This window comes from Muscardinus avellanarius (genome assembly GCF_963383645.1).
Source record: "Muscardinus avellanarius genome assembly, chromosome: 1".
NCBI classification, from domain to species: Eukaryota; Metazoa; Chordata; class Mammalia; order Rodentia; family Gliridae; genus Muscardinus; species Muscardinus avellanarius.
The window spans coordinates 45149584-45177448 of record NC_137786.1 but is presented as its reverse complement, the minus strand read 5'-3'; the positions used below and the strand labels follow the sequence as shown (position 1 = coordinate 45177448).

The following is a 27865-nucleotide window of genomic DNA, read 5'->3' as shown; positions in this document are numbered from 1 at the left end:
TAGATATGACTATTTGACTAGCCACTACCAATATTGCTACTATATCACTTTACAAGTGAGAATTAAAAGAGGTGATTAGTGGCTTTCAAGTTCAAGTTAATAGTTTTAGATCTAGAATTAGGAGCCAAGCCTTCTGACCTCTCTCTCATAGTACGGAAAGTGTTTGTATTATCTACACTTTAAAGAAATGGCTTCCCATTCAGTCTTGGAGCGAAGATTTCATGAAAGAATCTTGCACCTTTACAAGCTGGGAATTTGTAGAAGTTTGATGATACTGGTTTTTTTGTGCTGTGAATTTAACTGAAGAAACTGAGTGCAGGATGAACAGACACCACTGAAGGATATTCAGTAAATGGCTTAAGAGAGAAAAAATTTACAGTGGGTTGTAATGGCCATCTGAATGATGGCTGTCGGTGATAAGAGGGGGAGGATAAAAATGCACAAGAAACAGGACAAAAAGCACATGCAACCAGCTCCACAAATGAGGGTAGGAAAAGGGCTAACCCCATTTCCTGAGAGTAGGAGGCAGCCTAAATGGCCACCAGCCACTTGCAGAATAAAAGGCAATAGCCCCTCGCTCCACTGGCACGTTGTGCTGGGCAAATGGACAGCACCTGTCTCTTCCCCTGGGTGGGGTGAGACTGCAGCTGATGCTCACTGTCTTTCACGGTGCCCTGCACCCGGTAGCAGCCATACACAGTCATCCTCTAAGTTCTCATAAACGTTCTGACAACCATTAATTCAAGTTTCAGTAAAAAACCTGATGAGTCCGTTTTGGTCATAATATGGTTCTGGAAGGAACATGTGTGATTTTCTTGGTATTAGGAAAATACCAAAAAAATCTTTTAATGGTAGGTACAAACTACCAATTATTAGAATATCACTCAGATTTTTGCTATATCACTTTTAACTGAAATAAAAACTACTTTCACTTAATTTTTAAAAATAGGCCACAGTTATAAAACATACAAATGCAAACAATGCTATTCTAGCTAGATGCTACTGATGAGGACTTGATCTCCTAGATTTATATCAAAGGGATCTAAACTCAACACCTCCAAAACTCATTACTCTTCTTTCCAAATCTCTTCCACTAACTTAAGAAAACCTTTGCTTTAGTCCTTGGTCCCTTACTTAATGGAGTTATTGTTAGATATGAATGAAATAATGTATGTAAAGTCTGTGAAAATTTTTGACAACACGAATGGAGCTTAGTAAGTGTTGGCTATATTGTCATTTCTGAATTTCTCAGGGGCTAGGAATGCTAGGCCCCAACACTGCCTCTGAGTGAAAGAAAATCCAGTTGCAGAAGCTTCTGAATATCTAGAGAGAGGGCAGGGGGTCTAGGATAGAGATAATTACCATATTACTGCTGTAATACAAACAATTCTATTCAAAGCAAAGTAAATCAAGTAGTAGTATAAATTTAAGTATACGGCAATTAAAAAAACCAGCAGAATTACAGGTCATTAAATGAACTAAAAGGAAATCTTTACATTTTTTAACTAATTTCAAAGGTGTGCCAGGGAACAGTCAATAGTTTTTGTATTTCTATAAATTTGAGTAATTCATTTAAATTAGAACTTGTCAAAGTTACCAGAGGCCACACCCTACAAAGTAAACTATTAAGTATAAAGCTAAAGCAAGTAAATGGACACCAAGGTCTGAGGGCACTCTCCTGTCACAAACGTGAACTCTCAGTCTCTGGAAAATTTAGTTCTGACACAGTTTCACATAACAAGAGAACAATTAAGAAAACAAGGCCACTAGGTACAGGGTTGCAGCACTTACAATGGCCCTGGCTGTTGTCTACAGAGTCTCATCAATGGATCCCTGTGTGTCTACAAACAAACTGCCTACCACTGCCTGCAGAATAGAGGTTGTTCCCCACAAGAATTAATGAAGACTGCTGTTAAGTACTGAGTTATCCAGCATCATTCCTAAAGTTCTCTCTAATGTTTTCCTCACTCCCAGCTTTGAAAAGTCATCCTCATTAATTAGGATCAAAAATCTTTAAAGTCCTATCTCACTCAGAGGCTATCTGAATATGATAAGAAACAAACAAAAACAAAAACTACTGGTCTGATATAATCTTTCTTTTGGTCTCACTAGGGTAGAAAGAAATCAAATTCTTTCTAGTTTTTTCTTTCTTCTTCTTCATCTTTTATAAACAGTGTTAAAATACACAGAATATAAAACTCACTATTTTAACCAGTTAAAGTGTACAACTTAGTGTTACCGACCTTTTCTATATTCAGGCTTACATCAGCACTCTGGAAGAACTCACACTGAGATATAATTCACCCTTTTAAGTAAGTGTAGAGTTTGGTGGTTGTTAGCATATTATCATCAGTACCTAATTTTAGAACATTTTATTACTCCCAAGCAGTCATATGCAATTCTCCTATCCTAGCTGATGGCAACCACTTATCTGTTTTGTCTCTATGGATCTGTATATTCTGAGAATTTCACATAAATAAAATCATACATGATGTGGCCTTGATCTGCCTTCTTTCACTTAAGGTCTTCAAGGTTCATTCATATTGTAGCATAAACCAGTACTTTTCTTTGAATCGATACATCATAGCATATTCACCTAAGGATGGACATTTGGGACTACATGATTTTATTTAAGGACATTTTTTATAAATATCAGGGCTACAGCTACCTAGTTCATGAATCTAGTGCTATCATTCTCATTAAGGATGATACTAAAAAGTAGATCTCCCTGGACAGTATTTTGGGCCTTTTAGCTTTCAGGCATTCCTAAAGTGGTTCATGCTCTCACATAATACTCCTATCTAGTTTGGCCTGAGGTTAGGACCACAAATATATCCTGCAACTATACTTACCACTAAATGAATCTCAGTTTAGGCTGAACCTCCCTGCCTTTCTCTTCTTCTCTCTCTCTGTACTAGGGATTGGTCTCAGGGGCATTATTCTATCTCTGAGCTATACGCCAGCCCTTTTTATTTTGAAATAGGGTCTTTTTGGAGGGGGAGGAGGCAGGTTTGTGGATGGAGCATTCGACCTCCAAGCTACACCCTCTGCCCTATTTTTTTTTATTTTGAAACAGGGTCTAAGTAGCTGAGGCTGTCCGCACACCACGATCCCCCACAGTTTCAGCTTCCAGAATGCTGGGATTACAAGCATGTGCCACCACGCCTGGCTCTTAAAATAGGATCTTGCTACGTTGCTGTGAGTTCTGCTAAGCTGCTGAGGCTAATCTTGAACCTGTGACCCTCCAATCTCAGCCTATCTAGTACTGGGATCATGGGCATTCGCCATCAAGTCGGGCAGGTTGAAATCCTTCCCTGAGAATAGAGATGTTGCCTGCCCTGCACCCAACATAGTACCTAATCCCCAGTAGGGTTTCAGAATTGTTCAAGTATCAGGTACCAATTACAAAGTCAACTAGACACCCAAAATTATGCCAAAATTTAAACACAAACTCCATAATATTATTTAAAAATAAATCCACCGGAAAATCCTTTATAACACTGATGTATTTTCTTACAAAAGGGTAAAACTGTCCTTTAAAAAGTATTCGAGAGAGCACATAGGAACAGAGTTGGAGTATGCACTTCACAGCATTTGCTTTAAAGCCCTAGGGCAGGAAGTTCATTAAAGAGATAATCCATCTTTCCAAATGACAAGTGCTCAAATGAAAGCAATTCCTTTCTCTGTTCCTCATGAATAGTTAAGAATATATTTTTTGTGCATAGTCAGAACTAAATAGCAAGAGCTGGTCACAAGAGATCTACTACAAGGGTTGGCAGCCCACCCAAATATTTTGTTTAAATTGCCAAATCAAATTTAGTTTGATTAAAATAAGAAAGAACTATATTCAATCTTTTTTTTTTCATGGTGATAACAAAGGGTTACTTATATAAAGTCTTCAAAATTCCTCAAATGAATCCCAATATAAATGGTTCTCATATCAGACATCCCTTAAACACATGTTTTTAAACATTATATTGTTAACTAGCCCCAGTTAATGTTTGAAGACTAATTTAAAACTACTTCTGAGCCTCAGAATATGTAACAATCAGGCACTTTGTATAAAAAGAAAATTAAAAATCTTATTAGGAACAAATATGATTTGAACACAGAACATTAAAAAATCCAGTGCAGCCAGGTGTGGTGGCGCACGCTTGTAATTCCCATGCGTGGGAGGCAGAGACAGGAGGATCAAGCAGGTTCGAAGCCAGCCTTGTTGGCTTAAGAAACCCTGTTTCCAAATAAAATATAAAATAGGCCTGCAAGTGTAGCCCGGAGGTAGAAGGGTTCCATCCCCAGTACCATAAAAAAAAAAAAAAAAAATTCAGTGCAATTATTTTCTGCCTCTAAAAATAAAGAAACACTATACTGCAGCTTAGAGTTTTTATTACAGCATGCTTCCAGTCATACAAAGCATGTACAGCAAGATGAGAAGAGAAAAGCTATTCTGAAATGGAAGAACTAAGTAACATGGGAAAAACAAAAAAGGGAAAGAAGATGTTGGGAAAAAAATAAAATAAATATTTTTTTTCAGGTTTGTTTTCCTGTTTAAATTTTAAGAGCTGCCGGGCGTGTTGACACACGCTTGTAGTCCCCGCGCTTGGGAGGCTGAGACAGGAGGATCGCACAGGTTCGAAGCCAGCCTCAGCTACTTAGTGAGGCTCTCAGCAACTTAGTGAGACCCTGTTTCCAGATAAAATATAAAAAAAGGTCTGGGAGTATAGCCTGGAGGTAGAAATCCTCTGTGTTCCACCCCTAGTACCACCAATAAATAAATAAATAAATAAATAAATAAATAAATAAATAAATAAATAAATTTTAAGAGCTAACATATATTTGTACCAATTTTAGAAAGAAAAGGTTTAGAATGGCACCCAGAGCACAAAAACATGAAAACGATTCTGATGTTAAATCTAACTTCAAGATGTAAGTAACTGACCATCTCAAGTTTTTGAATTTACATTTGGTGCATACTACAATATAGAAATTTCCATCCCAGCCCAAGACACAAAGGAGGCAGAATGGATTTAGAAATTCTGGCAACTATGGAAACTATGGAAAAGGTCAACCCATGGTTGAACAGAACTGTAAACTCTCTCCAGCTTAAGATTCAACTTCCATATAGTGATAACTTTTCCATTTAAGTATAGAGAAAGAATAGAAAGGTAGTTCATAAAGACAATTTTACAGGAAATCCTAGGTTTTTAAAAATTGTTCATCCAACATTCAAGGTCTTTTGCCCTTTGGTTTTTGCCATAAATAAATAATAATAATAATACTAAAAATGCTACTCTCTGCTATCCACCACAATTGTTTTGCCACTGTGTTTTGACCAATTATATTAATGGGTCTTGTAATGATTTTGGCACAGAATAGGCATTATGTTCATCCTTTCAAAAAGCTGGCCAAATGAAGAGTGCTTATGTTGTATTTGACTGCTTGGGTACCACTGAAACACAAAGCTGTCACACACTGACTGGGGTTGCTAGGTGTTAAGCAAAACTCACAAGTGCGGAATTTCACACTGTCCTCTTTTCACAGGCTCAAATGTTGCCACCTACTATGAACTATTAGATTTTTTTTTTTTACCATTTCTGCAAGTATTTCAGTGGATAAAGATGGCATAGTCTAGAGTTTAAAAAGGTTCCAGTTTAAGGTGTTACTGAGCTTAATTCAAGTTATCAACTACCATGTGACTTGCAGCCACAGAAACCAGAGTTCAATTATGGTGCCGTCACCTCACATTAGTCATAACATTTACCTCAGTCTTGTTGCGCAAAGTGGAGATAATAATATCTACCCTGAAATACTATTTTGGTGACCGGATGCAAACTTTATAAAGCTTATTAAATGAACAGTGATCTAATCTTTTCAGTAACAAAATATATCATTCATAGAATTATTTGGGGCCATTCACTAAAAGATGGTTTAAAAATTGACTATCTTTGGGAAAATTCTAAAACAGCACATTATAATTACAGAATAATATATGATGTATAAACCCATAACATTAAAAATCTTAAATTAACCCATAAAGTTCAATATAGTAAAGACTTGGTTCAAAATCTTAATATTCTATGCCAGAGAAATTTAACATATACATTATCATAAAATAATTGACTTATATAAAATCAATAATGTACAATTTTCTTAATACTGGTTAAAAGGCACATAATATTTGATATATGAAAATGTATTTTTTCCTCAAATTAGATCTATAAACAGTAGTAGTGGTAATTTAAATACCTTGGATAAAAACCAAACTCATGTTTTCACTTTTAAGAAAGTTCAACGTAAATATCTATTTTGGAAAATATAATTCACCATTAAAAACAAGCCAAATGTGCTCCTATACACATGTAATTCTACTACTTGGGAGGCTGAGACAAGAGGATCACAGGTTCAAAGCCAGCCTGGGCAACTTAGCAAGACTCTGAGCAACCTAATGGGACCCTGATTTCAAATAAGAATTAAAACTGGGTTAGGGGAGTTTCTTGGAGGTATAATGCCTCTGGGTTCAATTCTCAGTGCCACAAAACAAAACAAACCACATCCACATAAGCCAATCCTTTCCTAAAATATGATCTTTTTTTAAAAAAATGCTCTGCTTATTTTTTCTGCTTTTTATAAATTTTTCCCCTTCAATCCTGGTACTAGAGAGTGAACCTAGAGCCATTAGACCTCTGAGCTACACTCCCTGCCCTTTTAATTTTAAACAGGGTCTTGCTAAGTTGCTGAGTCTATCCCAAGTAGTAAATACCGGGCTTAAAGCTGCAAACCTCCAGTCTTAGCTTCCCAAATAATAAGATTACATGCATGTACCAGCCTGCTCGGCTTATATAATCATATTTTCTTTATAATCTTTATCTTCATTCACTTCAATTTCTCTCCAGTTGGGAAAGTTATTCAATTTTTTTAAATTCTGCTCATTACATTGAATCTGCTTTATGCTGAAATAATTGATTGAAGCCAAACTTGTTATTACACATATAATGATCAATGAATTTCTAATTTTAGTGAAAACACCCAGCAAATCATTAAAATCTAACCAAGAGAAAAATGCAAAAGGCAAAACTACCTATGTAAATATAACATGTTTAGATCATCTCTATCCCTGACTACTGAAATAAACAGAATGCTGGCATACAGAATTAAATTCTGTTAAAATAGTTTTTTTTTCTTTTTTCTTTTGGTGGTACTGGTGTTCCTGGAAACCCTTCTACCTCCGGGCTACACTCCCAGACCAATTTTATATTTTTATTTGGAAACAGGGTCTCTTAAGCCAGCGAGGCTGTCTTTGAACCTGTGCAATCCTCCTGTCTCTGCCTCCCAAGTGTGGCGATTACAAGCGTGCGCCACCACGCCCGGCTAAAATAGTTTTCTAAAAAAAAAAAAAAAATTTTTTTTTTGCTGCACTGAAGATGAAACCCAAGGGCATTCTACCTCTGAGCTCCACTCCCAGTATTATTGTTATTGATGGTTTGAAAGAGGTTCTCACTAAGTTGTGAAGGACCTCACTAACTTACTGAACCTGGCTGCTAACCTGCGACCCTTCTGTCTCAGCCTTCCAAGTCCTGGGATTACAAGTGTGAAACGCCACACCCAGCCTCTTTCCTAAAAATTTATAACAAGAAGACTATGCTTATGAAAAATACAAAGGACTTGTATTTTTTACTTCTATAGGCAGAAGACTGCATTTTACTACCAAATTTTAAAAAATATGGTATTATCCTTGTTTCTAATACACTTAGAATGTCATGTACATAAAATTTAACCATACCTTCAAAGACATCTGTCATTTTGCAGATATGAGCAAAGGTAGCTCCAGTTGCCCAAGTGTACACCACATCCATTAAGTGAGGTTTGAATGAGCTTAAGTAAGTTTCCTCATCAATTTCCAATTTTGCTTCCGCTGAAACTTTTGCAATTCTTTTAGCACATTCCTTTACAGATAAAAGACAGTTATAATTCCTTACTTAAGATTTTGCACATGACTTTTCTCTTTAGGTTTTCAAAGTTAGTATTCAATAAAATTCCATTTTCATCTCAGGTGTTATTCTTCAGTTTGGGTATTTTGCCTCTAAGAAGGCACAGTGCCTATTTCGCTGCTAAACAATCAAATAGCTAAGCTTTCTCAGTATGTAGAAATGGATAAGAAAAATATATCAAGAAAATAATTTTCAGTCAATTATATCTACCCAACAAAACCCCCAAATTTCATTAAAATTATTCAAGAGTATCATTTAACTAATCTATAAGTGTTCCATCAACAAAATCAAGATGATAAAACAGAAAAAGCCTATGGCAAAATACTTAAGTCCTTAAGCATACTTAAAAAGTATGCAAGTCTTTTCTTTGCTAATTTCTTAGGAAGATTAAGGGCTATTATATGTTCCACTGAAGGATTCCCATCCCTGCTCCCCGCCCCCCAACACAAGGGCATTCGAGCTACATTCCCAGCCCTGATATTATTCTTTATTTTGAAACAGGGTCTCACTAAGTTGCAGAGTACATGTACTAGCCCCAGTTAATGTTTGAAGACTAATTTAAAACTACTTCTGAGCCTCAGAATATGTAACAATCAGGTACATTGTATAAAAAGAAAATAAAAAATCTTATTAGGAACAAATATGATTAGAATACAGAACATTAAAAAAATCCAGTAGTTGAGGCTGGGTGCAAACCTTCTTTAATCATCCTGTTTCAGACTCCCAAGTACAGGTATTAAAAGGGTGTACCACCACGCCCAGCTGAATGATCCCTTTTTAATTATTCATTTGTTTTTTCTCCCTCATATACCTTTAGCTCCTTTCCCCGTTTTTCTATGTTTAAAAAGGTAGATATAGGGTGAATTCCTTCGAACCACCCCCCCTGCCACTTCTGAATGGCATGGGGCTTTAACTGTTTTCTGTATTTCTATCTTTTTAATAAACTTCTTTAAATCTTCAATAAAATAAAATAAAATTAAATTAAATTAAAAAAAAAAAGGTAGACGTAAGCCGGGCATGGTGGCGCATGCTTGTAATCCTAGTGCTTGGGAGGCTGAGACAGGAAGATTGCACAGGTTCAAAGCCAGCCTCAGCTACTTAGTGAGGCCCTGTTTCCAAATAAAGTATAAAATAGGTCTGGGAGTATAGCCTGGAGGTACAGTACCACAAAAAAAGAAAAAAGAAAAAAAAAAAAAAAAAGGTAGCTATAAGCCAGGCCTGATGGTGCATGCTTGTAATCCCAGTACTTGGGAGGTTGAGAAAGGAAGAGCACAGGTCTGTGGCCAGTCTAAGCTACGTAGTGAGACCCTCTGAAACTTAATGAGACCTTGTTTCAAAATAAAACATTAAAAGGCTTGGGGTGTAGCTCAGAAGTAGACTGACCCTGGGTTTCACCCCCAGTGCCACACACATTAAAAAAAAAAGCAACAAAAAAACTTTGTTGTAAACTAAAATGGAAACATATGGAAAAAATTTAAGTCTAGTCCATAAAATGCCATTTTTAACAGTAAGGAAGAAAATGATGCAAGCAATGAACTAATAGTATAGTCTATCCACATTATTCAATTTTAAATCTACACTCAGGGACTCTATGCAATTCATTACAATAATGAGAATATTAAGTTACTGAAGTGAAAAAAATTAATAAAATAGTATTAAATGACATGACTGGCATCAAATGATGTATTTAATCCCAACTGCCACTGTCTCTGTGGAAAAATAAGGTCCAATGATTAGACTTTCAAAGAACTGATTTACAAAGTACTGCCTTACCTGCATTTGGCGAAGTGGTCCTGCTAATTGCTCTGTTAATTTGGGCATCTCACTAGACTATAAAAGAAAAGGAAAATTAGAAATATAAGCCAAGTTAAAGTACAGTAATACTATCTGCTTGTTTAATTAAAATAAAGCTTTAAAAATATCTATTAATATCAAATTACAAGACCATAGTCATTAGCATATTATGTTCTGGATCAACTCTTTAGTTTATATAAGCAAAACTGCTACTCTTCTCAACCTCAATTATTTTATTTCACAGGAGAATACTACAATGCTAAATTTGCAAACTGTGCTACCTACCTATTTTTTGTGACTATAAATGGAATTAAGGAAAAAGCAAGAACTTTAAACACATACAAGTAAGTTACATCCACATAAGCAGTTCAATCACAGTTTGATTTTGAAACAGTTTTAGCTTAAAAAACTCTTAATCTGTCAAAACCAGAAATTTGGGGTGCTTAAAGAACACTAAAAATAATGCCATAATTTTTTTTTAATTCTAGACATTTCTAGTCCATCAATAAAATACAAGTCAGTTTAAAGTTTAATTCTAGTTTCAGTATTCTTAATACTGCTTTCAGACTAGTGAAATTTATTTTATACTTAGAAATGGCATGGTAGCACATGCTTGTAATCCCAGTATTCGAGAGGCTGAGACAGGAGGATCTTGGTTCATGTACAGCCTCAGCTACTTTTTGCAACTCAGTGAGACCCTGTTTCAAAATAAAGAATCAAAATTAGAGCTGAGTGTTGCTTGGAGGTAGCTCCTGGGTTCCATCTCCAGCACCGGAAAAAAAAAAGAAACGGAGTTCTCAGTATACCTTTTTGTGTGTGTGTAGTACTGGGGATGGAACCCAGGGGCATTGTACCTCAGAGATACACTCCCAAACCTATTTTTTAATCTTTTTACTTCTGAAACAGGGTCTCACTGAATGCGAAGGGCCTCGCTAAGTAGCTGAGGCTGTCCGCAAACCGCAATCCTCCGGTCGTAGCCTCTTGAATGCTGGGATTACAAGCATGTGCTACCACACCCGGCTTCCCAGTCTATCTTGAAATCTGTGTGTTGGATTCTTGCTCTGTTAACAAGAAATAATAAAGCCAGGTCATCAAACAAACAGGCTGTGATGAGAATAAAGTACAGAAATTTGGGGAAGGTAGTTAATATATGTACATTTTAAAAATAGCAATTATAGAACCAAGTATGGCGATACGCTTACAATCCCTATACTTGGGAGGCTAAGACAGGAGAATCACAGTTTTGAAGCCAGACTCTGCAACCCTGTTTCCTAATAAAACAATACAAGAAAGAAAGAAAGAAAGAAAGAAAGAAAGAAAGAAAGAAAGAAAGAAAATAGCCCTAAATTTCAAGCATTGATAGTTACATAAGATTTGATTTTTATTATGAATATATGCATATTATGAAAGAAATCATGAGCCAGGTTCTTATTATTTGTTAAACCAACGCTTATCAATGAGTGATGAAAAAGCAAAAGGGCCAGAATGAACTCAAGATCTCCATTTAATAGCGGGAAGAATAAGACTGCAAAATGTATGTGATATTCTATCTGCTCCTGACCAACAGCTGCCGATCACTTTCCTTGCTTCTGCAAAGGTTAGGTAGCAGGCACTGGTTCTGACAGAAGGAGGGTAAGTGTGATTTTACCCATGCTCTCCCACAAGTATGTTGTACACGGTGCTTCCTCATCTCTCCATTAGGTCTCAATTCAAATTTCACTTTATGTATGAGACCTTTTCTAATGAACTTATTTAAAATAGTGACCCCAAACCCTAGAGATTTCTAGCCAACTCTCCTGACTCTATTCTTCTTCAAAACTCTGTGACAGAATGTATTTTTTTTTGGGGGGGGGGGTGTGGTGTGGTACTAGGGATGGAACCCAGAGGTATTCTACCTCTGAGCTACACTTCCAGCCCTAGTTTTGACTTTTGAAACAGGCTCTCAGTTGTGGAGGGCCTCAGTATGCAGCTGAGGCTGGCTGCAAACCTGTATTCTCCTGTCTCATAGTCTCCAAAGTACTAGGATTACAAGCCTGCGCCACCTCGCCCAGCTTATATTTTCTCTTGAACTAAGAGTTAAGAGTTGTGGTTTGATTACACATAATTCCTTTGGAAGTGTAAAAAAACTTGTCCATCTGAACACAGGATCATTGTAGTAGTGTCACATAAAAAAAAAAAAAACTGTAAAAAATTAGCCATAAGATAGCTTGAAATGAATAAAAGTTTGCCAACTTCTAATCTCCAAATCTCAGATCTGTTCAAAAGAAAACTGACAAATGTCTTTAACTATTACCTTAGAAACTGATGTAATATAATTAATTAATTAATTAATTTAGGGTCTGGGGATGGAACCTCTGAGCTACACCCCCTGCCCTATTTTTTATTCTTTCCTTCGTTCCTTCCTTCCTCCCTCCCCCTCTCTCTTTCTTTCTTTCTTTTTTTGGTGGTACTGGGGTTCCTGGAAACCCTTCTATATCCGGCTACACTCCCAGACCTATTTGTTATATTTTTATGTGGAAACAGGGTCTCTTAAGCCAGCACGACTTGGCTTCGAACCTGCACGATCCTCCTGTCTCCGCCTCCCAAGTGCGGGGATTACAAGCGTGCGCCACCACACCTGGCTATTCTTTATTTTTTGAACCAGGGTCTAAGTTGTGGAGGGCCTAAGTAGTTGAGGCTTTTTGCTAACCGCAATCCTCCTGTCTCAGCTTCCCGAATGCTGGGATTACAAGTGTGTGCCACCACGCCCAGCTGAAAAATATTTATTTTTAAAGTACTGTATTCATCTTAAATTACTTAATTCATCTTAAATTCATCTTAAATTACTTCATAGGTATATATCAAGCATTCTCAGGAGGGCATAAACTGGTTTTTCTTATATTACAGTCCTATTTATCATTCATGTCACTATAAGCTATAATTTAAATCAGTAATCCAAGACATGAAGGAAGAGTACCCACCTACCTCAACGAGTAATATGTTTGATCTGATTAATAAATAAGAATATTGTTGACAGGTAAACAAATCAATGGCAGAATTGAAAAAACACTTGTCCACAAAATTAAAAGCTAAACTAGGTATTTAGAGTAAAACATCCCATAGAAATTTAGATAAGAGTATTACATTATTTTTAGAAGGCATATATCCCTGCCTTATTCTCATTTTATCCAAGTCATCCATCATGAGTTAAGCCTTATTTTTTTTAAAATCATATTGCTTTTTGGAATGCAGGTATTAAGAAATCTTGTGTGTTCCATTCAGTACTTCAATTGTGTGAATGTGTGCACACGTGTGTGTTTTGTGCTAGAGACTGAATCCAGGGGCCTCAGGCATGCTATGCAAGTGCTTCAACACTTGAGCTAACATCCCTAGCCCAGTCATTTGACTATAGTACCTTTCATAAATAAACTATTTAGCCGGGCGTGGTGGCACACATTTGTAATCCCCGTGCTTGGGAGGCGGGGACAGGAGGATCCCGCAGGTTTGAAGCCAGCCTTTCTTGGCTTAAGAGACCATGTTTCCAAATAAAAATATAAAATAGGTCTGGGAGTGTAGCCCTGAGGTAGAAGGGTTTCATCCCCAGTACCACCCTGCCTCAAAAAAAATTTTACTCAAAGTATTATTGTTAAACCAACAAGAATTTTATTGTCAGGGCTTTAGTCATGTCCAGAAAACCTAAGACTTTAAACCAGGCGTGCTGGCACATGCTTGTAATCCCAGCATTTGGGAGGCCGAAATAGAAGGTTAAGATGCGCAGACATCCTCAGCTACTTAGGCCCTTTGCCAAATCAGTGAGACCATGTTTCAAAAGAAAGAATAAAAAATAGGGCTGGGGGGTAGCTCAAAGGTAGAATGCCCCTGGGGGGTTCCATCCCTTGGAACACACACACACACACACACACACACACACACACACACACACCCCTAACAATAAAATAAAAAATAAAAAAACCTAAGACTTCATTTTTGACCGGATCAGTTCCTTCATAGTTACATTCTAAGAATGAGGTATTCAGTTCAACCTTATTATCCACCCTCTTTTTAAATTACATTTTCCTAATTTTATTTCCCTTATCCTTTTCATTCCAGAACAGACCAGCTCAAACCTTCAAACAATACACTGAGTGATAGAATAAATTAAAAATTTGGGGTCAGGCGTGGTGATGCACACTTGTAATCCCCACGCTTGGAAGGCTGAGACAGGAAGAACACACAAGTTAGAAGCCAGCCTCAGGCTGGCTTAAGAGACCGTGTTTCCAAATAAAATATAAAATAGGTCTGAGCATTTGTAGCCCGGAGGTAGAAGGCCCCTGGGTTCCATCCACTGTACCACAAAAAAACAAAAAACAAACAAAAAACCCAAAATCTGATTAGTGATGATGGTCCACAATTAGAATCTTATTCTCATTTCTCATAACTACATTTAATTATTATATTCCTTCTTACTATATACAGTTGCTTTGATTTCTAATTAATAATTACTATTATACGTAAACATGAAGTAATGTTCTTATAATTGAGAAATAGCTATTACACTACTTAACGTAAGCTACACACGTGTGACATAAGATATTATAAATCTGTTAACTCACATTCTCTTGAAACACAAAGCAGCTTAATAATGCTGTCGCTTGTTCTGCAGAAAGGTCATTGAAGAGGCCATTAAACATCATCTCTGTGAGAAGGAGTTCATCAGCACTGTGTCATTAAAAGAGAATAAATTTCAAATATCAGAACATAAGGACATATATGTATATATACATATCCTTAATATATCATTTTAAATAAAATTATTTAACCAGTAAGTAACAAAGATTTTCTAAAGGAAAGAGGTTTTAATAATTGCCAATGTATAAATGGCAAATATAAAATGGCATTTTATATACAATCTCAAATACAAAAATGTGTGTACTCATTCAAAAAATCATTTCTTAACTTTCAATGTTCCAGGAAAAAGTCATTAGTTTTTATTTTCTGGGCCCAAAGAAATCTTTAATTTTCTTTAAATCATTTTGCAAATAATTTGGAGAACAAAAAGTAATAATTTTATTACAAGTGGTGATTAGGGTGTACTTGTAAGACAAACATTTAACACCTCATTTTCCAAGTGTTTTAAGAGTGTTAAAAGTTTATATTACCAGGATGAATAGTCTTTGAATACAACAAAGTGCTGATCATCAGCAGGTACTGATGAGCTTAGAAAATATCCACATCATAAATACAATGCTACATTCCAAATACATCTCCTATAGGTATTAGCTCATCATTATTTCTGTATCTTCTTGTACTGGCATTGTCAAAATCTATTACTGATTCTAGATTTCATTAGGTTTGATGTAATACCTTGGTTCTTTTGTGACATCAAAATTAAGTATTTTTAAAATTGACAATTTAATTTGGAGGGAAAGCAGGTCATATTCTTTGCCCTCTACTTCTAAAACATTCTCATACTCAGATATACATTATGAAGAAATATTATAACCAGAATGATTATTCCAGCAGGCTTTTTGTTTTTTCATCATCTACTTCTTTCCACCCCCTCCCCTAATGGTACTGGGAATTAAACCCAGGGATATTCTACTTCTGAATTGTACCCCCAACTCTACTCTATTTTTTAATTTTGAAACTGGTCTTGCTAAGTTGCAAAGAGTCTAAGTCACAGAGGCTAGCCTCAAATTTTCGAGCCTATCTCAGTCTCCAAAGTACTGTGATTATGGTGTATACCACCACGCCCAGCAGCTATTACTCTACTTAAAACAAAGGAAGAGTCTGAATGTATGCCATTTTCAACATGATCCACATAAAAATAAAAATGAACATCTTCTAAACAAATCAAACCCTAAAAAGTAAAAAAATAAAACAAAGGAAGAAAAAGTAAGTTTTCCTTTATTCTTTGGAAGATGTGTTTAAAAAAAAAAACTATAAAGCTGTGAACAATTAACCTGTACAAACACTTATAACTCAAAAAGTCAAAACTAAGTTTAGGTCTGCAAAGGTAAACTGAAAGTCAAACAAAAGACAACAATAATACAATCATGAAGGAAGACTATTTCAAAGAACACAGTTTAATATGAGAACCAGACAGTAATCACAAAACAGTGGTCTAACAGAGTGCACTAAAGTTTATACAGGTGTTTATGCATTAAAAAGTTGATGAGTCTAAAATCACACTGGAGAAGTTTCCAAAGATCTTGGAAAACATATGCAGGAATTAGTAGGATGTGAGGTAATGGTGAAGGAAGTCATGCTAAGCAAAAGCAGCAATTGTGGGATGTGGCTAAACAGGGAAGAGGAAAATAAAGTTATGGAATTTATTCTAAAAGCAACAGTCACCAAAGGACTTTTACCAAACAGAATGACAGAGATTTCAGCTTTGAAAATAACATTCTGAAAGCAGTCTACAGGATGTATAGAAACTCAAGACAAAGAGGCAATGAGCAATTAGAAAGGCTAGTGCAGTGATCCAGGCAAGAAATAGGAGAAAAGCACATTTGTCAGGGTGAGTGTTCAAGAATATGGAGGTAGAAGACACATTTAGGAAGATATAGGAAGACAGAAAAGAGTCTAGAGAATGACCCCACATTTTTGCAAATTTTGAGGAATATAAACGTACATTTATATGGTTCTATTATCTCTATAAATAGAAAAATATATAAGAATAAAATCAATACCAATTCTTCCAAGGTTGAATCTGGCTATAGATTTAATTAATTTCTATACTGATTATTAAACTTTAGTTAATATCAGAAGGAAAGTTTCAGTAATAATAATTTTAGCATATGAATCAGTAGATCAATGTTACAGTATAAATTTAATCTTAGATATAAATTGTTTGCATTATGATGTCTAGATTTCTTTAACTTCAAAGTAAGAAAACTGAATTTAATCACAGGTTGAAGAAAAACGAGAAACCTGGGAGGTGGATCTGACTTTAAGAAGTATTTTATTTGGTTTTCTCAGTAACTAAATAATTTTGAATCAGTGTGAAAATTTAGATAAAGATTTGGCCTAACACTCTGAATTCCTGTCTTCCCTAAATTATAAAGTCTGCTATCATATAAACCTATGTTAACAATTAATTGCTGCTGTGTAGTCACTGCCCTCTTTGGGTGGCCAAGAGCTGTCCTGTTCACCAGTCTTTCTGGACTTGGTAGACATAAGAGTTTATAATATTTTGAGAGATGAACAATATTAATAAATCTACACCAAGAAGCCTCCAACCATTTACGAAGCCTGTAATTCTCTGGCCTTATTTGGATCATGCTGAGGGGAAAAAAGTTTCAAAAATGTCTTTATGCATTGAGAATGACAGTCACCAGTGTACAGTCAAGACAATATATATTTTCAGGTACAATATTACTCACAGGTCACCAGCTTATGACTTTCAAGTTAAAAAGGACAGAGGCAAGCTGGCTTCTAATAGAGGCAGGAAACCTTCCTCATGGTGGGAAATAACTGATGCTTTTCTAGGACAGTGTTGTAAACTATTTTTGAAGATGGCCACAAGCACAAGAGCATTTGTTATACACAATGCTCTCTAGATCTGTGCACTGATCTTTGTGGACTATCATTTGCATATGTGACAAGTTCAATTAAAATGTTACAAAATTAAGTTCCCCAGTCTCACTAACTTCAGTTCAAGTGCTAAATCGCTTATGGTGAATTAGATGGTAGTTACTTGTGGTTAAATAGCTGGTAGTTACTCTATACAACAATGCAGACACAGAACATTTCTATCACTGCAGAAAGTTATACTGGGCAGCAACTATTTCCCATCAGGTGATAGCATCTAATTGTCTTCTACTTCATAATCAGGAGAATATGGTGGAAGTGGTGCTATGATATCCAAACTAGTTACACAAGGTAAAGCTAGATCAAAGAAGATTCTGCAACTTCTACCTCTGCCTAATAGCACACTCACTTGCCCTGGAGCCTTGAGTCTCCAAGTAGGCAGTGCTACCCTGTGAGGCTGCCATTCTGTGAAGACACCCTAACTGGCCCTCATGGAGAGGAAGAGAAAGAGGGACCCATGTACCCTAACACTAGTCAGCTGCTCCAGACTCCAACTGTTCCAGCTTAACCACTTGTCTATTGGCAATCATGGGGGACCTTGAGCCAGAACCGTCCAAGCAAGACCGTCCACATTTCTGACTCAGGGAAACCATGAGAAAATAGGCATCTTACCCCCAGCCCAAACTTATTTCTTATTTGGAAACAGGGTCACGCTAGGTCGCTGAAGAATTGCAACTTGCTGAGGTTGTCCTTGAATCTGTAACCTTCCTGTCTCAACCTCCAAAGTATATGGATTACAGGCATGTGCTATCATGCCCACCTTAAAACAAGTATTATTATTATTATTATTATTATTATTATTATTATTATTATTATTTGGTGGTACTGGGGTTCCTGGAAGCCCTTCTACCTCCGGGCTACACTCCCAGACCTATTTTTACATTTTCATTTGGAAACAGGGTCTCCTAAGCCAGCGCGTGCGGCTGGCTTCGAACCTGCGTGATCCTCCTGTCTCTGCCTCCCAAGTGCGGGGATTACAAGCGTGCGCCACCACGCCCGGCAAAACAAGTATTATTTTAAATCATTACTATTTTTTTTTTTTTTTGGGTGGTACTGGGGATGGAACCCTTCTACCTCCGGGCTACATCCCAGACCTATTTTATATTTTATTTGGAAACCGGGTCTCTTAAGCCAGCAAGGCTGGCTTCAAACCTGCGCGATCCTCCTGTCTCAGCCTCCCAAGTGCGGGGATTACAAGCATGTGCCACCATGCCCAGTAAATCACTACTATTTTAAAATAATAATCACTATTATTTTAAACTATTAATTTAAATTTTAGATTAGTTTTGTGGTCAACTGTAAGGTGCCAAAAGATTACCAAAACCAAATATAATAGCAAACCTTGATTGTCTATGAAGGACGGGTCCTAAGTTACCTCTGAGGATCACAAAGCCCAACTATGCTCAACTCCCTTATATAAAGTATGTGCATATAGCTTACATACACCCACTTATATACTTTAAGTGATCTAGATTACTTGTAACACCTAATGCAATGTAAATATTATGTAAATAATTATTATACTGTTTACAAAATAATGGCAAAAAAATCCCCATACATGTGCTGTACAGATGCAGTTACTCTTTTCCCAAATATTTTTTATCCACATTTGGTTGAATCTGTGGTTGCAGAACCCAGAGAATACAGAGAGTCGACTTATCTGATATCCAATTTTAAGCTGTGGCCTGTAATATTTTCTATTACCTTATGGTTAGCCCAAATCTTTAGTAAAATACCCTATACAAGGGTAAGGGTTTTAAATTACAAGGTAGAGCAATGCTCATATATGTTTAAAAAGAAGAAAATAATACAAAATTAGGTATAGACTAAGATTATATAAAAATACCACAATGCATTAAAAATGTATTTCAAGCCAGGTGTGGTGGCACACACTTGTAAGCCCAGCATTTGGGAGGCTGAGACAGGAGGATCGCAGTTCATGGCAGCCTCAGCTACTTAGTGAGGCCTTTGCAACTCAGTGAGACCCTGATTCAAAATAAAAATAAAACATAGGGCTGGGGATGAAGCTCTGAGATAGAATGCCCCTGTGTTTCAATCTAGTACCACACACACACAAATGCATTTCAAAGAAAATATTTCAAAAGACTAGGGGTATTTGTGTTACTGAACAGATAAAATATTTTTTTAGTTTTGCAATTTGGGGGTCCAAAAGCATATTTAATGGGTAAAGTATTATAAAACTTTCATATTAACATCCTTCATTAAAAAACAATGCTTTGTTTTAAAGTCAACTATCTAAAGGACAACCAAATTTTACCTGCTTATCTCACAAGCCACTCGTCCTTTCATCTCTATGACATCAGAAGATGTAGCAAATCCCAACCTTCTTAAAACACGTTTGCGACACTTGAGCTCATCCATCTGTAGGACAGTTCTTGCTTTCTTCAGTTCTCGCTTGGCAGATTTAATATCTATTGCAATCTAAGGCATATAAAAAGCAGAGAAAGCTCAATAATAAAGTAAGAACATAGCGAGAATCCTTTTACTAATGAGATATTGCAAGTAATTATCCTAAAAAGCTAATCTACTACCACCATTTTAAACTACTAGGATGAATATATGAAAATACACAGAATATAGTAAGTGTTGCCGAGGACATGGACAACCTGGAATTCTCATAAACTGCTGCAAAATGAAAAATGGCGTGGCCACTGTGAAGTTTGGAGGGTTCTCAAAAAGTTACATACAAAGTTGCCAAATGACTCAGTAACCACTTGAAAAAATAGGAAAACATTACGCATACACATTTATAGCAGCATTAGTCATCATAGCCAAAAAGTAGGATAAAATAAGATGCCTATCAACTGACAAATGGGAAATAAGATATGGCATATTCATATAATGAAATATATGAATATTCCCTAAAATATGGATGAACTGGAAGATATAATTATCTAAGTGAAAGAAAGCAGGCCCAAAGTTTACATATTATACACGATTCTATTTATCAGAAATGTCCAGAACAGGCAACAACATATAGACACAAAACACATTTGTAATTACCAGGAAATAAAGGATGAGGGAAATGGAGAAATTGCTAATGGGCATTAAGTTTCTTACAGATGAATAAAATATTCTGGAATTAATAATTGCAGATATCTGTGAGTAAATTAAACCCACTGTATTGGTCAAGTTAAATGGGTGTTCAGTTCATAACTATCAAACTATGGCCCATCAACAGATAAATGGATTATAAAATTATGGAACATATGTACCAATGGAATTCTACTCAGCCATCGAAAAGAGCAAAAGTATTTCATTTATAGGGAAATGGATGGAACTGGAGTATATTATGCTAAGCGAAATTAGTCAAAAAGTAAAAGGTAGGATATCTTCCTCATATGGGGAAACTAGAAAGAAAGTGGGACACAGGAGGACTCCAGACCAAGGAAGAGAAAGCCTCAGAAAGGGAAACACCTCAATGGACATGATGTACACACAAGCTTATCAAAGCTAATCACTGTGCTGAGCATGGGGTGGGGAGGGAGAAGGAGTAGGGTGGGAACTGGTGGGCGGAGTTCTGTGTGTATATATGCCTGTATCATCCTGAACTTCACCAAAATGTACAATTACAATGCACCAATTTTAAAAAAAGAAAAGTGTTATGCTATGTGAATTCACCTTGATTTAAAAAAAAAAACAAAACAAAAAACACAACACCCGCTGGGCGTGGTGGCGCATGCTCGGAATCCCAGCATTCGGGAGGCTGAGACCAGAGGATCACGGTTTACAGACAGCCTCAGCTACTTAGTGAGGTCCTCTGCAACTTAGTGAAACCCTGTTTCAAATTAAAGAATACAAAATAGGGCAGGAGGTGTAGTTTAGAGGTTTAATGCCTCTGGGTTCTGTCCCCAGACAGACAGACAGACAGGCAGACAGGCAGGCAGGAAGAAGAAAAATAAATAAAAGATCCATCTGCAAATACCAAACTATAGAAAAATGAACTACATCTTGACTTGCTGGTGAGAGTTGACAGGTTAAAGTTGATCATTTAAGAGACAGACATTTTTGTTTTAGATGATAAAGTAGGACAAGAAAAAACATTTAGCAAAACACATAACATTCTATGATAAAAACTAAGTTTCTGTTATACCTGTGCTTTTTTTTCACAAAGTGTATATACAGTTTCCAAATTGGGATCATTGTGAAGTGGATGAGAATACATTCGATGCTCAAACGCCTCTACTTTCTGAATGACTTTTTTCAGCCCTTGATCTTGAATGCCCATATCATCAATGGGATCCAATAAGGGAACACCATCAGGAAAACGCTTCTGAACTTCCTGAAACAAAATATGGAAGAATTATTTCTCATGAAGACAAAATTAGTAAAAGTAAACTAAATAAGTACTTCCTTTAGTTTTTTTCTATACATATAAAAATACTACTACGTGTATTTTTTTCTCAGTTAAAGTAGAAGGCATTTTCTCACTGCATTGGTTTTGGAAACTCCTTTTTAATTGCTCTGCTATAATTAATGGTATTGGTACATATTATAATTCACTCATAAATCTAGTATTGCACAGTATAATTCTTAAATGTGACACAACTTAGTGATGAGCCATTTAGGTTGCTATAACATCATCACAAATAATCATTTATTTAACATCTCTTGTGTGTAAACTGTTTTCAGATTTTAGATTATTTATTTGAGTGTGATTCCTGGTCTGTGTAATTACTAAGTCAGAAAATAAACTTTTAAAGGGTTCTGATCTATTACTAAATTTGTTATTATATGATTGAATGTTAATTATAAAAAAAATCAGTTCACAGAAGAGATAGTACACTATAGGCTGGTATAAATCTGGGAGAATTTCAGGGTCTTGGATAGGCCTTAAAGGTCAGATAGAATTTGGCATTAAAATGCTTGCCTAAAATGTACTGGGTGTGGTGATGCATGCTGCAGTCCCAGCTACTTGAGAGGATGAGGCATAAGGGTCATTTGAGCCCAGGAGTCCCAAGACTGGGATGGATGACACAGTGAGACGCTCCATCTCAAAAAGCAAAGAAAGAGGAGAAGGAGCACAATCAGAGTTTAACTCACAGATAAAGCTTGAAGGACATTTGAACATTGCTATCCTAAAAAGCCAAAGTGTCTCATGTTTTAAAAAACTGATCATGTTTAAGCCACTTAGCATTTCCAGATATGTTTGTGCCGAAGTTACTATCAGTTCAAAAATCAATTAATCTTATAGATCAACTTGGCCAATTTTTACATATTAAGAACATTTTATATGTTAATTCTACATGCATATATATGTATTCTCTCATATATATATATATATACACACACACACACACACACACACACACATACATACATACGCAGAAACAGGCATGAAATTCAAAGACAAAATTAAAATTTCAGTTCTAAAGTTTAAAAATTTACAAGTAAGTAGCAAAGAAGAAACCTTTAGTTATTAAGTGCAGGGTTCTTTTAGCAGACTCATTTCCCTGATTCATTTTCCACTGGTTTCCTAACATGTGATGACTGATACAAACGTCTACAAAGGACTAAGAAAAACAACAGTCTAACCTTGTTTAAACTAAGACACAAGACTAAGACTAAATGAAGTTACTGCTAAAGTTAACATAAAAACTGAAATGTCTCATCATGGGATACAGCATAGAAATGCTTACGACAAGAAGACAAACCTGAAATTTGCCAAATATATTTCAACAAAAAGTCATCTCAGTTTTAAGTTTGAATTTAGCAAAATAAAAACTAACCTAATTCATAAACATAAAAAATTATTTTTAAAATGAACATATTATTTATGTTAACATAACCAATATATATTTCTGTTCATAATTATACAACTACTTGAAAATATTAAAAAATAATATTCCAGCGGGACATTGCCTCAATAAATTTACAAGACACATTTACTTACCACCAGACTAGTTAGGAGTGTTTTAAATTCTTTAGGCATTTTAAAACTCTTTTGAAATTTTTGCCAGAATAATAGCCACATATCCATAAACATTTTATGAATCTCTCAAGATAATCATCCACGTTGGGCTATGGACCACAGCTTAAAAACTCCTTCTCTAACTGAAGCATCCTGTTTGCTTATTTTTGTTTTCTTAGATTCTAGTAGAAAGCCCTCAAGTGCACAGTAAATGCTATTCAGATGTTTACCGACAAAATAATTTTTTCACTTTTTTTTTCTAGTGGAAAATTAAGTGATTTGGTCCATTTATTAAATATATTAAAATGGTTAAAAATTTCCCAGATCACTTTATACATAAAACTTTTCATACAGCCTATAGTTATTTTCACGCATAATGAATAAAGCAAGTTATTTTTAGCATATAACAGTGAAAATGGTCCGGTTTTCTTTTGTAAATCCTTTAGTAAAAACACTTTGCTGTTAGATTCAAAGAGAGGATAGAGCTACAAGTAGATCTGATATAACTCTTATTATAAAAATAACAAACTATTAGTAGCGTTTATGGTTTTTCTATGAGTAATATATATAAAAGCATTTCAGTTACCTCTTTATATAAAAGGTCTAATTTATAAAACTAACATCCATACCTGTATTGATTTTAAAACACTCTGTCTATTGTCCACTGGCCGCAGATCTTTAGGAATGTAAAGCCTAACACTGCTGATAGCAGACAGGAGATGCACCAAAACTGGTACAACCTATGAACAAAAGGTTATATAATAAAAAATTAAAATAACAGTTTCAAATTCTGCCACTTAATAAACTTGGATTCATGAAAAGTAGTTGCATTTATAGTATGTCACAGGTATAAAAGTATGAAAAGTAGATAATTAACAGTGTAGAACATGCCTGTAATCCTAGTGGTTGAAAGGCTAAAACAGGAGGATCATAAGAGGTTCAAGACCAGCCTCAGAAACTTAATGAGACTATCAGCAACCTATGAAGACCCTGATTCAAAACAAAAGATGAAAAACACCTTGAATAGGCCGGGTGTGGTGGCACACGCTTGTAATCCCCGCGCTCGGGAGGCGGGGACAAGAGGATCACGCAGGTTCGAAGCCAGCTGCGCTGACTTAAGAGACCCTGTTTCCAAATAAAAATATAAAATAGGTCTGGGAGTGTAGCCCAGAGAAGGGTTCCATCCCCAGTACCAACAAACAAAACAAAACAAAACAAAACAAAAACAAACAAACACCTTGAATAAAGAAAATAAGGGTTGGGGGAGGTCCCCAGTACCACATGCACATAAATGGTACACAAAAATAAAAGATTCTCGCCGGGCGTGGTGGCGCACGCTTGTAATCCCCGCGCTTGGGAGGCTGAGACAGGAGGATCGCGCTGATTCGGAGCCAGCCTTGCTGGCTTAAGAGACCCTGTTTCCACATAAAGTTAAAAAATAGGTCTGGGAGTGTAGCCCGTGGGAGTGTAGCCCGGAGGTAGAAGGGCTTCCAGGAACCCCAGTACCACCAAAAGAGTATTTATTTCATAGTTAAAAGGAAAAGTCACTTTGAAAACTGATCTTTGTAAAAATTCTGAATAAAGCTAAGTTTGGCATCACATACACTAGTAGAGCAGTGGGAGGAAAATGATTATGGAAAACCCATGTTTACCTCATATTTCATGCAATGGAAGTCTAGCTCTAACCAACCCTAAATAGGGCTACACAATTAGTGCAGTTGAAGGCTGAGGCTTCCTTGTAAACTGCCTAGGAAACTATTTCCTATTCAAGACAGTCACGTACAAAAGCAAACAAATAATATGCGTATTATGTTTTGGAAGGTACTGCCCTCCTCCTCTCTGTTTTATTCTTATGTCTTGACATTCAACCACACAGAACAGAATAAGTTGTAGTTATAAGGGTTGGTGAGGAGGAGATGCATGCTCAGCACATGTTGCTTCCTTTGAAGAAAATAAAATTCATTACTCTGAAGTTCCAGCACACACACACACACACACACACACACACACACACACACACACACACACACAGAGACAAAAGTTCTCATGTTCCTCACAGGTTGTTCAAATCTCACTATTTCATTTACAAAACATTTTTTTACTAATGTACTGCCTACCCCATACATCTTTGATGTTAATCTTGGTCTTTGAAGAAGTACAAAATGCTCTATTAAGCTGCAATCCCCTTGAAATCGGACTATATAGAAAATTCATAACTATGTTAACACATGTTTCTCTTAATTTCCTTAGAAGTATACACTGCAATAAATAGAATAAAAAATATTACTGGAGTACAGGAAACACTTGCTCATGGTTTGGTGAAGATTTCTGTGTAGAGGCTGTTTATTGAACTGAACCAAATCAAACGATTCACAAGCTTCTGGTATCATTAAGCAAAAGAGGCACAGTAGCTAGAATTAATAAAACTTGGGCCTAGAACAAAGAGTCAGCAAATAGGTTTTACCTAAAATGTTAACTCCAATGAATTAGTCATGGCTGCCTGGATTATTTTCTTGGAAAAGAGCCTGGTGAAAAGAATACCAAGACTACCAATGTTTGTTATGAGACGGGAAGAACGATAGAATGAATGCCATATTTTACAATTTCAAGTTGCAATAACTTTGAAGGTCCCTTTGGGTACAACTGAATATATGCAAATTGTGGGAGTTTTAGCTTCCTTTATAATTGGGTAGTCCAAAAGTTTAAAAAATGTTAAAAAAAAGTTTCTTTTGGAGGAGAACAAATTAGAAGACTAAAGAACATAGATCAAAGGCTGGTACTATTCTGAATTATAAATAACTTTTAAACCATCATTTAAAAATGCTTAATAAAGGTGTCTTTTTAAATACTGCCAACTTGGGATGCAGATGTAGCTCAGTGGAATGCTGGCCTACTATGTGCAAGGCCATGGGTATGATCCCCAGCATTGCAATGAATGAATGCCACCAAGTCCAAATCCCATAATTTATTATTTCAAGGAGTCTATGATGCTACAAGCAGCAGACTGCTTTCTAGAAAGCTTATTATAACAAATATAATTCCTAAAAGAGTAAGCCAATACACCACATACTTAAAGCAACTTCTTTTTATTCAATACTGAGGATCGAACCCAGGGGCATTCTATCTCCAAGCCACACCCCCAACCCTATATTTTATTCTTTATTTTGAAACGGATTCATTAAGTTGTGGAGGACCTCACTAAGTAGCTAAGGATGACCATAAACCTGCGATTCTCCTCTTTCAGCCTCCCAAGTACAGGGATATAAAGCATGTGCCACCATGACAGGCTTTAAAGCAATGTTCTAAAAACAACAAAATTTTACAAAGATATTAGACTTCTAAGAGATATTTGGAATCTGTGCAATAAGATTTTACAATTATTTTATTCATATCTATATAAAAATAGAAGACACTTAAGACAAATAAGTATTTTGTATGGGAAGTCAAACACCTTACATTTAGTTAAAATCCTGTGTAAACTGAAAGCTTGGGTAGAAAATTTTACTATCAAAACAATGCTATTATTATTTCCACAAGATGAAACAGCAAAGATGGATCCAAATTGTAAAATAAGTCACGAATGATAATAAAAATCTTCATAGCCCTGGTAAAATGTAGCTTCCTATGATACTTAAATTATTAAATTCTCTTTATTTTTCACTTTGTCATTATTTACCTGGTCATAATGTGATAAAAAGAAGAAAGAAAACTACAATTGCAATTATCCTAGTGATACTTTAGATGATTTAAAATTTTTCAAAATACCTTAAAACTAAAATTCAGAAATTACAGCAGTATGTTCATTAAATTCAGATAAAAAATAATTCACAAAATATATGAAATTCAAGATGAAAAGTAAACTACAAACCTGCATTTCTCCTTTCTCATCAGGTTTAGCTGGTTTCGCAGCCTCGGTAGCTGAATTTTTTAAGCTCTCTTTGCTACAGCGCAGAAGTACTTCTACTACATATAAAGGATCTAGTTCACCAGAATTAGGCTGAAAAAAACAATATAAAGGAAGTTCATTAATTCTTAAACACTGGCCAACAAATTTTAAGTTCCATTTGTACAGGGCCTATTTCCTTGGCATTTCACATTACACCTAGCACAGACTGTGCAGTAAATGCTCATTTCACAAAATTAAAGTTTTCTCTCTGCATCCTTCAATTCCACTAGATAAGAAAACAAAGCAATAAATCAGTACTTATGAATTCTAATATAATAGTATAATCAATGCCTGACATAAAATGCCACGTCTAAGTTTCTAATGATTAGTTCATATACCAAAATTAGAAAAATAAACGAGTATCAGAAAATGAGTCTGTATCTTCAAATCACTCCAATTAAACAACTAGCAAAATACAATAAGTAGTTTATTTTACAGCTTAGTATACAGGCACTTCTATAATACAATTTCCTATAATTTTATTATATATTTTAGTGTTTTATAATCTCTAATAAAACCAGAATTCAAGATCTCAGGACATGTCTTTTATACTATAATAATTTTGGTTTTTTTTTTTTTTTTTTGGTGGTACTGGGGTTCCTGGAAACCCTTCTACCTCCGGGCTACACTCCC

At 35.8% G+C, this 27865-nt stretch overlaps 1 protein-coding gene across 1 annotated transcript in view; it reads right to left on the bottom strand.

Moving 5' to 3' along the window:
* The window catches only part of MTREX (Mtr4 exosome RNA helicase), a gene marked incomplete at both ends in the record, with an annotated part of 95367 nt that overhangs the window by 8948 nt on the left and 58554 nt on the right, over positions 1 to 27865 (bottom strand). The window contains 7 exons of the mRNA XM_080704417.1: positions 7781 to 7943; positions 9762 to 9818; positions 14375 to 14480; positions 19633 to 19796; positions 21469 to 21657; positions 23916 to 24026; positions 27155 to 27283. Coding sequence (XP_080560543.1) covers positions 7781 to 7943; positions 9762 to 9818; positions 14375 to 14480; positions 19633 to 19796; positions 21469 to 21657; positions 23916 to 24026; positions 27155 to 27283 — 919 coding nt within the window. The remainder of the gene's footprint in view (positions 1 to 7780; positions 7944 to 9761; positions 9819 to 14374; positions 14481 to 19632; positions 19797 to 21468; positions 21658 to 23915; positions 24027 to 27154; positions 27284 to 27865) is intronic.